Here is a 13,114-nt window from a genome sequence, read left to right on the forward strand (position 1 = left end):
TAGGAAAAGAACTAGACGAGTCCGTGAAAAGGTTGCCATTTGGGTTGCCGGTGACTGTCGGCCCATCAACATAGTTGAGGACAGTGGGCTGATTGAGGTGATTCGAATTGCTTCAGGGGAAATTCTTACGATTTACCGTCGAGGGGCACCATTGTGTTTAAAAAAAAAAACTACAATTAAACAACAGTGTCTAAAATACACGCTGTATGAAGTGATTACTCGTTAATTTATAAGATTTAGTCTTAAGAAGAAAAAAAACTTTTAATCGCGATTAATTGATTTCAAAATGTGCGATTTAATTAGTTGATTTTTTTTAATCTATTGACAGCCCTACTTAAAAGTAATAGCATGAATATTTAAATAGAATCTTGGCCCGCCGGCGGGCCGAGAGAGTTTAAGAGGTTAATTCGTCAATTATCAATTTCAATGGATAATCTCAAAATCATCACATGGATTTTCGGAACAGAGATCATTACTGAGTATCACTCAATATCATCATAAGTCAATCATTTAAAATGTCATCATATTTCTCATCACACATTTGTATACTTTGCATTTGTAGGCCAACACAGTGGGTGTCGACTGTGTGTGTGTATCATTAGCTCGTCTAGGCTTCAGATAACATTCAAACAAGGCCTCTTTGCTGTGTCCTTGAAGGCCCATTCCCCATCAGGCATTCTGCAGAACACATCGGCTGTTGAATATTACTGGGCAGGAAAATGTAAACAGTCTCTTTGTGGAAAGTGTGTTTGGGCAGTCTGGTTCAACCATTTTCACCATGGATGATCTTTAGGTAGGCCCCATTGCGGATATTTGACCAAGACCGATGCCGGTTGTGATCAATATGCTAACAGTCCCAAAATGTAGAGCAGTACAGTTATTATCAAAAGTTCCACACATTGTTTAATTTTTCCCTTGTAACTCCCCATGACTTCACAGAGATAGGAATGCCCCTCCCTCCCAGTATCCACTAGGCTCTTCTACCCCACTGGACAGTGTTGTTTTCTTCACCAGGTTTGAGACGAAAAATTGCCTAAGGCAAAGAATCCCCTTTGTAGCTGGACTTCTGGACAGTGGGCCGGCCTTGGAAAACTGTAGAGGAAGACAGCTCCTATCCTCTGTCTTTTTCTAAGGAAGGCTTACTCGTTTACAATGTGTTAGATGTATCCAGGTGGCTCTCTCCGCTATCTTGACTGTGGTAGATGTTGACAGTAGCACTTGGTATGGTCTGTCCCACTTGGGCGAGTGGCAGTGTTTTCTTTTGAGGCTGTTGTTTAGGACCCAATCTCCTGGCCCAACCTTGGTTTCAGCCTCATAGGTTCCTGTGAAGCAAAGAGTTCTGAGAGCATTTTGCTAATTCACATTTTTGCCATATATTCTGCAAATGTATATTCAATCTCTTTGGCTGTTTCAGCAAATGGTTTGATTGCTGATGCAGTGTAGGTTCTTCCATACATCATTTCAAACAGTGATAACAACATGCATGCTTAATTTCACTAATTTCACTCTTGGATTCTGAATTTGCTTTTAATAGTTTGGATTTAACTCAATAAAATCAATAATGAATGATTAAACATCTTTCTCATAAAATATAAATAAGAAGTAAAAATATATGCTTACTATTCCCACTTATTGAGGCATGTTTTCACCATGGCTCAATATTGCAGCATATCTTTTAGTATTGTGAGATCTAATTCTTCAATTGTGTATGTGTCAGATGGTTGTTGTAGTGCGGCCTGGTTAGTGGCCTTGTCTGCTTTGTGGTTTCCCAATGAAACCGGGTCTTTGCATGTGTGTGCGCAATCAGTGCAATTAGTTCCGCTGCCTGTGCGGAATAGTGTGGAAGTAGTGGCTATGCGTTCAAGGTTTATTTGCTTGAATCATCAACAAACAATAGTTAAATCAGCTTTTGGAAAAGGCATATCTTGTAGGTCAGCTCTGGCCGCCATAGTTTTTATCTGTCCTCTGCCGTAAGTAAAAGTGTAGCTGTGTTAAATGGCACACAGTGCTCAATAGTGATATGAGGCTGCGAGGGCAAAACAGTCATGCAAGATAATTATCTGGCTGGTGGCATGTAAGCATGTGGAACTTTCAGTGTAAGTGGGCTGTGTAGTACAATAGGAGCAGAGGCCTGCACCGCCAAGGCTGCAGCCACTACTGCTTGTAAACATTCAGACATTGCTTGGGCTACTGGATCTAACCGTGTGGAATAGTATGCCACTGGTCTCAACTTTAAGTCCCCACTTATGCATTAACACAGATGTCATATAACCTTTTTTACAGTCTACAGCTTGTACGAATGGCTTGTCATGTCATGGATGTGCTAAGACAGTAGAACTGACCAACAGTTGTTTTATCTGTTCAAATGCCTGCTTTCTCCAGCTAACATGGGCTGAGAATAAAGTAAACTCTGCAACATTTGTGTTTCTAACGCGTAGTTAGGAATCCATTATCTACAGAATTTAGTAATTCCCAGAAAATACATAATTTATTTCTTTGTCTGTGGCTGAGGTGCTTTTTAAAGATTTACTTTAATGGACCACAGCTGCTAATTTTGTGGCCTTGTTTCTGCTAAAAATCTTAACAACGTCAGGGTATGTTGTTTACAGGTCTTCTTATCTAGAGGAACAGCAGAGTCTTTTGACCCAGCACTCAGCCTGTGTTAGTCCAATGCATCAGTCTAGGTTAATGTAGTTAGTGTGAAAGGCTTAAATTCCTCTTAAAATCTTTTTTGGGCTAAACAGTGTATATTCTTTACATACAAATATTTTGGGACACCACTTCTTTGACACACAATTGTTTAATTTATTATTAGTTGATGTAAACGCAATCACCAGAGATTTCTCACAAATTCAGCCCTTAACACTTCTAACACGGAGCGGCCCCATGGTGCATCTTGTGTTTTTTTGAGGAATTGCATTTAAGAAAACTCTGGCCGATTTACGACTGCTATTTCGCGTTCAGAACAAATCCCAGATGAGAAAACTTTCATGAATGCCAAATTTGTTCCTAAAACACCGGAAGTGGAGTTCAGAAAAAATTCCTTTCTTAAATTCTTCTTATCTGCGTTCGAGAATGAGGCCCAATGAAGCCAATCCTGAACCACGACCGTTGGGTTATTTAAAGATACTTCACTTTGTCTTTCATCTGCTGGTTGAAACCAGGCTGCTGTCCTTCTCCTTATTGTCTCCTGTTGTACGGATGTGGATGCTAGGTAGTTCCTTCAGCTCATGTGATAGAATGTCGCCACCTGCTGGTGTAGCTACTAACGCATCTCGTGCTTTCAGATCAGCTGCAATACAAATTGGACAAAATTCCAAAAACACATATGTAACCCCTTTTTCCCGGTGTTCTAACACACTGAGATCACACTCATATAGCATAAACAGGATCCTGGGTTTCCAGCTGAATGATGATGTGACTGGACTTTCTGTCTACCAGTTAGAGCTAGAAAGTTCAGATTTTGATAAATGTAACTATTGTTAACTAGCGCGGTGCCTCCACTGAAGAATTACTTAACCAGTATTCCTGGTAGAAAATATGTAACTCCCCAGAACTATTATTAAAGTTTACGTTCCCAAACTAGTGACAGATGCAGCTTATACTAACTAAAGCACTTTACAACCATGTAAGGAGACTTAGAACATAACAACATTTATCGTTCCCTTGTTTGTTTACTTGTAGAGGGTTTTGGATGAATAAGAATTCAGAAACAAACAAAAAACATATCCATATAGGCCAGCTCATTAAACGTCAAATGCACATATCCAATCAGACCTGGTGCAAACCTTTTATATACACTTCATGAAAATGAATTGAATACTAGATTGACAATTAAATGTTGCTTAACCACCACAAGCTTTTCAGTTAACTACAACAAGTTCACCAATCAATTACCTTTGGTGTCCAAATGAAATGTAGGTTTGTCTCTTAAATGAAAACAATATGCAACAATATATACAAATAACCCATATGTGAGTTTTATGAAACAGAATGACACATTCTTATCCTAACCAAGCGCTTGGATACTAAATACGTTGGGGCCCAGTCGTCACGTTGGTGCACATTGTAACATCCAATAGTATTCAGTGAACCGTGTCAGTAGGCTAACTAAATAGTTTGCGCAGGCTGCTGTTACGCAGTCCCATGTCGCTATCCTTCACTGATTTCACTTTCAAAGTCAGAGTACTCACGCAACCTTGCGCTGAATATGGCGAAACACTCGCCAACGCAAACCAGGCAGTAGAAAGATGTCCAGTCAAGGCAAACAACGGGTGCAGCAGGCGATGTATACTACCCTCTCTTTGCGATATTCGTTGTCCTCTCGTCCGGTATTCTCCGCGGCACACTCACAAGCAGCAGGGTCTTGTAAAGTGTCACAATCCAGGCTCACACCCAGTAGGCTGCTTAACTAGCAATGGTTGCGAGCAGAACTCAACTGTGGCGAAGACCACACTGTTGTCGTGGGTCGGAAAACCAGCTTCACCGTCAATGAAAACAATTATCACTCTGACTAATATAGACAAAACAAATATCCTGCACATGCAATTCTTGCAATATTTGGGCCAACTAAAAGTTTAAGTCTCCAAAAATGAATGGTTCTAAGCAGAGCAGAAACATAGCTGCATCTGGTCTTGAGGAATTCTGGGATACTTAGCTCTAAAGTGGGAAACTAGTATTTTGAAAGAAATGTATAATCTAACTTCTGATTGGCTTTTACCCAACCACTATGAATGAAAAGGAATAAGAATTGGTTTTAACATAGAAAGGTTAAAATAATACATCATAGCTAGAAGCTAAACTATAGGATTCTGGGAAACTGAGTCCTGGCACTAAGTTATAACAGTAGGACTGGTGCAAAAAGCAAATTTCTAGAGAGCTCTACACATAGAAGGAAAGTCCCACAAACTCACATGAAGTAATCCACAAATGTGCAAAACCCAATTCACATCTACAAAATCGCTCCACATTTTTGTGGATATGATTTTACACAACAAAATACATGTTCGTGGATAGTGAAATATGTGTGGGTCATGATAGACATTTGTGGATTGTCTTCTGTGGGTTAAAAATGATAAAGTCCAATAAAAACTTTTTATTTTTTATTAAATTATCATTTCATGGTTAGAAAAAGAAGAAGAATCCTAAGAACAACAACACAGTGCATTGCTTTGGAACCTCTTGATTCCTCAACGTTATGTCAAGGACTTTTACTGGTTTTAACGTAGGTCTAATTTTAAATCAAAGGATGAGCTTTTTACTGTTGTTGGTCCCAAAGTAGTGTGGCTGCTCAAGCACCCAGCATTGCAAAGCAATTATGCAAGCACACTATTGATCTTCTTTAGTTTTATTATGTGATACACATCATCACATATTGTTCACGTAAGTTTTATTAGGATTCCTCCGTCAGGAGGAAACCTATAGTTATTGTAGGCTTTATTATTCTTGTACCATGGGAGTCAATGGCAGCCCCTAGAACCGATGGTAACTTTTTCTGAAATTTGGCACACTCATTAAGGACAGTCCCTTCTTTACTCACACCAAGTTTCATGTCTCCCACTAGACCACACTAGCGCCACCAACGGGTCAAAGTTGGACTTTTGTTAACACACACAACTTTTGAACCGTTTGACCGATTTTCAAAAATGAGGTACCATTGGATTCCTTGGATCAAGACGAATTCAACGTTCAATGGCGCCAATTTTCGGTTGTATAGATTTTCCGCTATTACCGGTTTTATGAAACTGCTTTGAAAGCCTACTCTTCCTACAATTTTTCTCAAATCCCATATGGTAACTTTTTCTGAAATTTGGCACACTCATTAAGGACAGTCCCTTCTTCACTCACACCAAGTTTCATGTCTCCCACTAGACCACACTAGCGCCACCAACAGGTCACAGTTGGACTTTTGTTAACGCTGTAACTTTTGAACCGTTTGACCGATTTTCAAAAATGAGGTACCATTGGATTCTTTGGATCAAGACGAATTCAACGTTCAATGGCGACAATTTTCGGTTGTATAGATTTTCTGTTATTCCCGGTTTTATCAAAGAACCTTTGAAAGCTTACTCCTCCTACAATTTTGGTCAAATCTTCTTCAAAATCATCAGAGATGATCTTCAGACCAAGCCTTTTTATCTTCACAACCGTTTGTCCAGTATAGCCACTCAAATTCAGCAGAAAAGCCGCCAAACAGGAAGTGAAGCAAATCTTTGAGATGTAAACCTAGGTGACAGTGGTACAGTGGTAGAGAAGTCGTTTACTAATCAGAAGGTTGTTAGTTCAATTCCCTGTTGAAGCGTCCTTTAGCAAGACACTTCTTTCTTTTCTTCTTTCCCTTCTTCACTTTTCTTTCCTCTATTCTTTCCTTCTTCCACTCTTCTTTCCTTCTTTTACTCTTCTTTCCAAATTTGTAAAGAATATACATTTTCCCCTGGTTTCGCAATCTTCGGAGGAATCCGCATCGCACCACTCTTCCGCACCACTCTTCTTTCCTTCTTTTACTCTTCTTTCCAAAATTGTAAAGAATATACATTTTCCCCTGGTTTCGCAATCTTAGGAGGAATCCGCATCGCTGCTTGCAGCTATATTTATTATTATTTTTAGAGCCTGAGCACGTTAGCAATGAAGCTAATTCACAGATGTCCAGAAGCATTTGCATGCTATGTTTAAAAAAAAAAAAACATTGCTATTAGCAGTTTGCGTGCGAAATTGTAACTTACCGTAAATCCTCAAATTGTGGCCGGGGCTTTTATTTACTTAGGCTGCACAGCGCACCGGCCTGTATTTGGGGCAGGCTTGTATTAGGGGCAGGCCTTTATTTCTTACTTATTATACGGCTCTTCAGAATGTTCCAAAAGTTCCTTTGATTTCAATGGGGCACCCCAACGTTAGCAGGTCTGTAATTTCTTGATATTCACCACTGCGGAAAGTTAATGACCGTTGTCATTGGCAACGGGTTTTGTGCTTCTAATTCACATCTTTCATATCATTCCGCAAGAAGTCCGGTCATTTAACGTAGCGGAAAGTCATTGTAACTTGAAGTCAGCAAGTAAAGGGTTGCTACGCAACACCTGGAACGTTAAAGTTCTATTAGCCTGAAGAAAAAAAAATTGTAAGCGGAAATCACGAAACGGCAACAAAATCATTAAAAAGAGGTATTTTGGAGGAATGTCTTCTATCGTTTAGGCACGTTTTTTTTTTTTTTTTTTTTTTACTTTGTTATTTTTTTTTATATATATATATGGTGCACGATATCTGAGTTGTTTAATAGGATAATAGGCTTTTATTGCAAACAGCCATGAAATTAGCCATCAACATTAAACATGAGGAGAACATGTATTTATGAAATGCATTCAATTAAATTGTGATGTCTGCTTTGTGCTGATGGACTGATGCTGGTAGGCTACAGTAAAATAGGCTACCGGTACCTTTTTTTACCCCCGGCTTGTATTCGGGGCCCGGCCTCTAATTGAATCCCGGTCTTTATTTGAGGATTTACGGTAAGTCTCTGTTGTCACTCGGTTTACATGAATACAAAACATAAAAATGTGAGTACAAAGGAGTGAAAGATCTCGCTGTCCTCCGTCGAATTCGTCGGATGCCCACGCTTGGTTCAAGTTAGTTTGTTCAGGAATAACAGACTTGTAGAAGACGGCTTAGCGAAAGAATGTGTTTTATTCAGTCACTAGCCACGGTCAGCTCGGCGCAGCACGAGCATGCGCTAGGCACGTCTGCTCACGGCTTGGGCTCCTTGCTTCATCTTCTCAAAACATTACAGAGAATACAGACATTTTATATTGCAGAATTAACATGAGGTGTAAAGGGGAGGGGATGGGTGTGTCTGGAGGTCAGAGGGGAAAGTCTAGCTTGACTGGGGCTATGGTCAGGTATGGCCATATAGATGCTAATGCCTTGTGGCCTCGACCACTCTGTCGTGTCTGTAGACAAAAGCCAGCTAATGTTTCTAGCTCCAAGACACACAAAAGGCAGGAACCATGTCTGATGGCTCATCAACATAGACAAAAGGCCAGTGGCCACCTCGATGGCTGTGACCTGGTGCTATGCAAACTAGCTTTTTGGGGGTTGTTCACACAACTTGTACACTGTGAAATGATGTGAAGTTATGACAAAACCACAGAAATCTAACAGGAGTCATACTACTTTCAGAAAGTTGAGGAGGAATTACACAGTATCTGACATAGATAGAACTTAACAAACGGCGAACATATTCGTGTTACAATCTTGCGCAGAAGATGAACGGTAGTTGTGAAACAGTAAGGTTCTGGATCAAGACGCTGTTGGCTCAAATGAAAACAATCTATATGAATGTTTAATCAGCAACAAAGTCAGAATATATTATCTATAAGCAGAATGTTGCAGACCGCAGGTGCGAGGATCACTGCTTGCGGCTGTATTGATTATTATTTCACTCATTTTTGGTGCTGCTGCTCCTCTGACAGGTTTCACAACATTGACACCATTCCAATTGCTGATAGGTTCGTCCTAATGCCGTGTAGTGCTGTTGTTTTAGGAACTTAGGTTAGGAATGCATTGGTGATACAGTGGATAGCGTCTCCACTTGGCACGCAACCTACCTGGGTGTGCTTCCCAACTGATGCAAGATGGGCTTTTTACATACATTACATTGTACAGTGTCTATTTCTTTGTTACTTAAAAAAAAATCTAAGCTAAAAAAAAGCCAGCCAAATTACATGTATGTACAATTACAACCATCTAAGGGTCTGAGGTTAGGGTCTGCCACTTTTTTTTCAATCTTACTCTCTTCGGATATTTGCATAAACACGATTTGATTGGCTAGCGCCTACGCTGGAATATTTGCATAACGATTTGATTGGTTGGCTGCTTGAAAAGTTGAACTTTTCTCAACTCTCTACTGCAAGCCAAGCGAAGCAACGGAACCGCTCATGTTTGGCACCGCATGACGTCACCCTATCCAAAGTGAATGGGAAGCATTTTCGTTGAAGCCTCAAACTTGTACGTGTGATATTACGCTACCTAGGCCTACTTGAGATTTTTTTTTTCTACCACTGTTATGTCTTCTGACTGCATTTAACAACCTTGTCTACTCCTCAACGTGTTTGATTTTCCCAATGCAAATTGCTTGCTGTTATGTAGGCTAGCCTATACGTAAGTAACGCCTCAGAAGAACACAGGCTATGATGCAATGCAGTACTGTAAAGAGTTCTGCTCACAGCTCGTCATAAAACTGTGTTGGTGTGGTGCAATGGTTCTTGCTTTGGATAAAAGCGTCTGCTAAATACTTTGCCTTTACCATTTGTGCAGTTAGTTATGCTGTTAGATGTAATAGTAACAGATGATGGGAAGATATTTTGTAGTATGTGACTTGTACAGTGTAAATTATACAGAGATTATAGAGTAATAAAACATTTTTACGTTCATCTCAAAAGTAATAGAATTAAAGTTAAAGACAAAAATAAAGAAATAGGCAGATAGAATGACAGAGATAGATCGGTAGGTAGAGTTAAAGAATGTTGAAGTCACGAAGATTCCACCATTTTCATGGGAAATTTGGACTATACTACTTTAAGCAGTTTGAGCTGAATTATTCGCAGAAAATCGGTTAGATGAATAAGAACAAGCTAAAAGAACAATACAGTGCATTTCTCTGCATTGACTGCAATACCTAAGCCTAAGAATAAAGTTCGAACTAATGCTCATTTGTTATGTGTGCTACTTGGTACAACTAGCTGTCATGGCTGGGACTCAATGGTGAAAAATGCTGCCCAGTAAATTGAATTACTTTAATAGAATTAGACTCCAATCGATATAATGAGTGGAGACCCATAACTAGATCAAACTTAACTTAAAATGACATATCAGGAATCAGTGTTAAACTTTGACATATTTTCTTTCCTCAAATAAGGCAGAAACACTATTTTGTTTTTTGTTAACTGCACATATGCTAAAAATGTCAACACATGTAGTTTTTACAGTTACTGTAAAGTTCTGTGTTTCAAACCTTCTGCTAATTCCCACTTTCCAAAAATCTGAGAAAAGGTATCATATTACAAATAATTATTAAATTTAGCAATTTTTTTTTTTGAGAATGTAAGATAACTTAATGCCTTCTTTAATTTCTGTTACTTTAAAATAGTACCTCCAGGTTTTTGTGGTCCACCACCTGAGGTAGAATTCTCAGATGTAGATGGTACCTCAAAGCAATACTACAAACACGATGATATGGTGAAGTTCCAGTGCCAGGATGGCTACATTCTGGTGGGTGAAAGTGGTAAGAAGACATGTCGTAATGGAAAATGGCATTGTCTTCCATTCAGCTGTGGTAAGTACATTTATCCTAACTATGCATGTGCCTGGATTGCGGTTGTACAATGTAGAAATGTTGAACATGTAGCCATGTAAGTTGCTGTTTTGTTTGTAGACTGTTCACATTGTTAGGTTGTTAAGCTACCCATGTGCCATTTAACATGATCAAATTGCTGTCAGAAGAAAGGTCAGTATGAGAGTAGCAGCACAGGTAAAGTTTGCTTATGAAAGGTAGAAATGTTTATTCATCTCAAAGGTAGACTGAGGTGTTACACAGAGCTTTCTTGGTGTTAAGTGTTACACAGAGCGTTTTTGGTGTTAAGTGTTACATAGTGTGTTTGCAGCATTTTGTTTCTTGTGTGTTTGTGTATGACTTCACATGCCTAAAGTGGATCCTTATAGAATGTAATCCTAGCTTGTTGTTCTTTCCGCCCTTATTAATGTAGCGAGTTTACTCTTTACCTCTGTCTGCAGTATGCTAATACCTTCTCTCTGTTCATAATCTGCCTGTTTCCATTGCTTCTTCAGCTGCCTCATTTCTTGAATCAGCCTTTCTATTTCACAACCTTATCGTCTTGACTTAGCTTGACCTGACTTCACCTTCCTAGCTTTCTGACAAACTCAATATCTTTCAATTTATTCCCCACTGTACCCTTCAATCCTTCCAAAATTCCTTTAAAATCAAAATGTATGCAATTCCATTGCTTGACTTCAGAGACCCCTGGCCATCTCCCCTTTGGTTTCTTTCTTCTTAGTCTGATTGGTTTGTACTTGCTGTTCAACAGCTACATGATGCCCACCATTCTGTGCAAGTGTGCTGGGCCCACCTTATGCTTTAGCAGGGGTACTGATATCCTGGGGTCTTTGGTGCTCCACTCCCTGCTGGACTTCAACCGACTTATATTAATTAACCTGACACACCCAATGAAGAGCTCACATTGTTTGTTGTACAAACAATCCTGGAGACTACAGTTGAAATTAAGCCCATTGCTATACCATTACAAAACATACAAAATGTCCTTCCCCTCACAGATTCACAAATAAATATATTTTAGAAATGATAATAGCTTCAAAGGTTACAGGTGCAGTTCAACATGCTTATTTGTCAAATTTTCAGAAATAATAAGTTCTATAATAGGGAAGTTAGTGGAACATTTGGGAATGTATTCATCGGATGGCAATTGCACAATATATATGTTCTAAATGTAGGGGTTTCTCCATATTGAGTTTGTAACATGATGAATTACTTATATTGTGAAAAATGAAACTGTTTTTGAAACTGTTTCAAAGAGCATTGATGTCTACTGTGGTTTCTTACAGAACCAAGAGCTGGATGAGAAGAACATCGCATTTGCAGAATCTAAAGATGTTCAATGTTATGTCAAACTGTCTGCAGAGCAGGGAAGAAGAAAAATAATAATTTTAACATGGTACAGAACTGTGTTGACGATAACATGAATTTCCCTTGAATGTCTCTGTTTAAGGAATATAATAATGGTGCGTAACTGTAAAACCTACAGACAGGGATAGAATAACAAACACATTCTGTATTAATTCTAGATTATATTGATGTAACGGATTCTATCCTATGCTTTGTTATAAAGAGTCTTAAATCATCTTTGTGTGACTGATCTTTAAAAACTATTTTAAATGTCTTGGTCTTAGGCCTTAGCATAACGGTTCAGGAAAGTGTCTTTCTGTTTGGGGTTCATCTTCACAGTTAAACAACATTTCACTCTTAATTGGCCTACTATGTATATGCTGATTTAGGACATGTAATTGTCATGTAAGTGTGGTAAGACGCGTCAACCTTATTTTTGCTTGGTCCTGAGGGGGTGGATAGATGCCAGCTTCATTTGTTATCATTTCATTTGCTTAATTTGTGCTTCTCAGTCCTTCTGAGTCAGCCAAAAAACTGAAGGTGAAAAATCACATGATAATCTACAAACTTCCATTTAAATCAGTCGTTCTCAAAGTGTGGTCCGCGGACCACTGGTGGTCCGCCAGTGCCCCGTAATTTTTTCTCCCGCTGCGGAGTCAGCAAGATGATAACTATATTCTGTGTTGTGTGACGTTGGATAATGACAACTCTTAAAACACAATGCACCTCTGGCATGATTTAGAGACATAATCAATTGCCCCACATCTAATTACTGTAAAGTAATTGTATCTAAAAGGTCATCTGTGTTTTACAATCCAAAGATTCTGGGACTGCAACTTAGAGCCTTACAGCTGTAAGCAAGAAACGTCACTTTCCTGTCTGGAATGACTAAAAGTCTACTCCTAGAATTAAAGTGCATTATAACAACAGTTCTAAAGAACAAAAAGAAATGGAATAAATAAAAAAAATCCAGAGTGCATTTCAATCATTTAACGAAAAGAAACTACATTAAAAGTATAGAAATATACAACATTTAAGAAGAAGTTAAAAAACTAAATTAAATAATTTAAGAAGTAAATGAATAGAGTGCATTTGATCAGTTAACAGAAAACATCTGAGAACCGTTTATATTTGATCTAGATTTGAAATTGGCTAGGAAGTTGGTTCCAGAGATAAGCAGCATAGCAGCTAAAAGCTGCTTCAGCATGTTCATTTCAGACAGCAGGTTTTACCAATAGATTTTCCTCCAGAGATTTGAGAGGTTGCGCAGGTGTGTACTGCTGAAACATATTTAACAGGGAATTTGGTCCTGTCCCATTTAGTGACTTATAAACAGGTATTGGAGTAATATGGTTTTTGTACAAGCTGAAGCTGTTTGATGGTCTTTTTAGGAAGGCCTGTAAAAAGATCATTGCAGTGCTCAAC

At 38.9% G+C, this 13,114-nt stretch overlaps 1 protein-coding gene across 2 annotated transcripts in view; it reads left to right on the forward strand.

Annotated features, from left to right (window-relative positions):
• Positions 1–11,926, forward strand: part of LOC105910689 (coagulation factor XIII B chain-like) — a 56,047-nt gene extending 44,121 nt beyond the window's left edge. For both annotated transcript variants that reach the window (XM_031575458.2, XM_031575459.2), the window contains exons 19-20: positions 10,139–10,324; positions 11,629–11,926. In XM_031575458.2, the coding sequence (XP_031431318.1) occupies positions 10,139–10,324; positions 11,629–11,645 (203 nt within the window). In that variant the 3' untranslated portion in view covers positions 11,646–11,926. The remainder of the gene's footprint in view (positions 1–10,138; positions 10,325–11,628) is intronic.
• Positions 11,927–13,114: the final 1,188 nt, after the last annotated feature.

The sequence above is a fragment of the Clupea harengus genome, chromosome 10, assembly GCF_900700415.2.
Source record: "Clupea harengus chromosome 10, Ch_v2.0.2, whole genome shotgun sequence".
In the NCBI taxonomy this organism is placed as follows: domain Eukaryota; kingdom Metazoa; phylum Chordata; class Actinopteri; order Clupeiformes; family Clupeidae; genus Clupea; species Clupea harengus.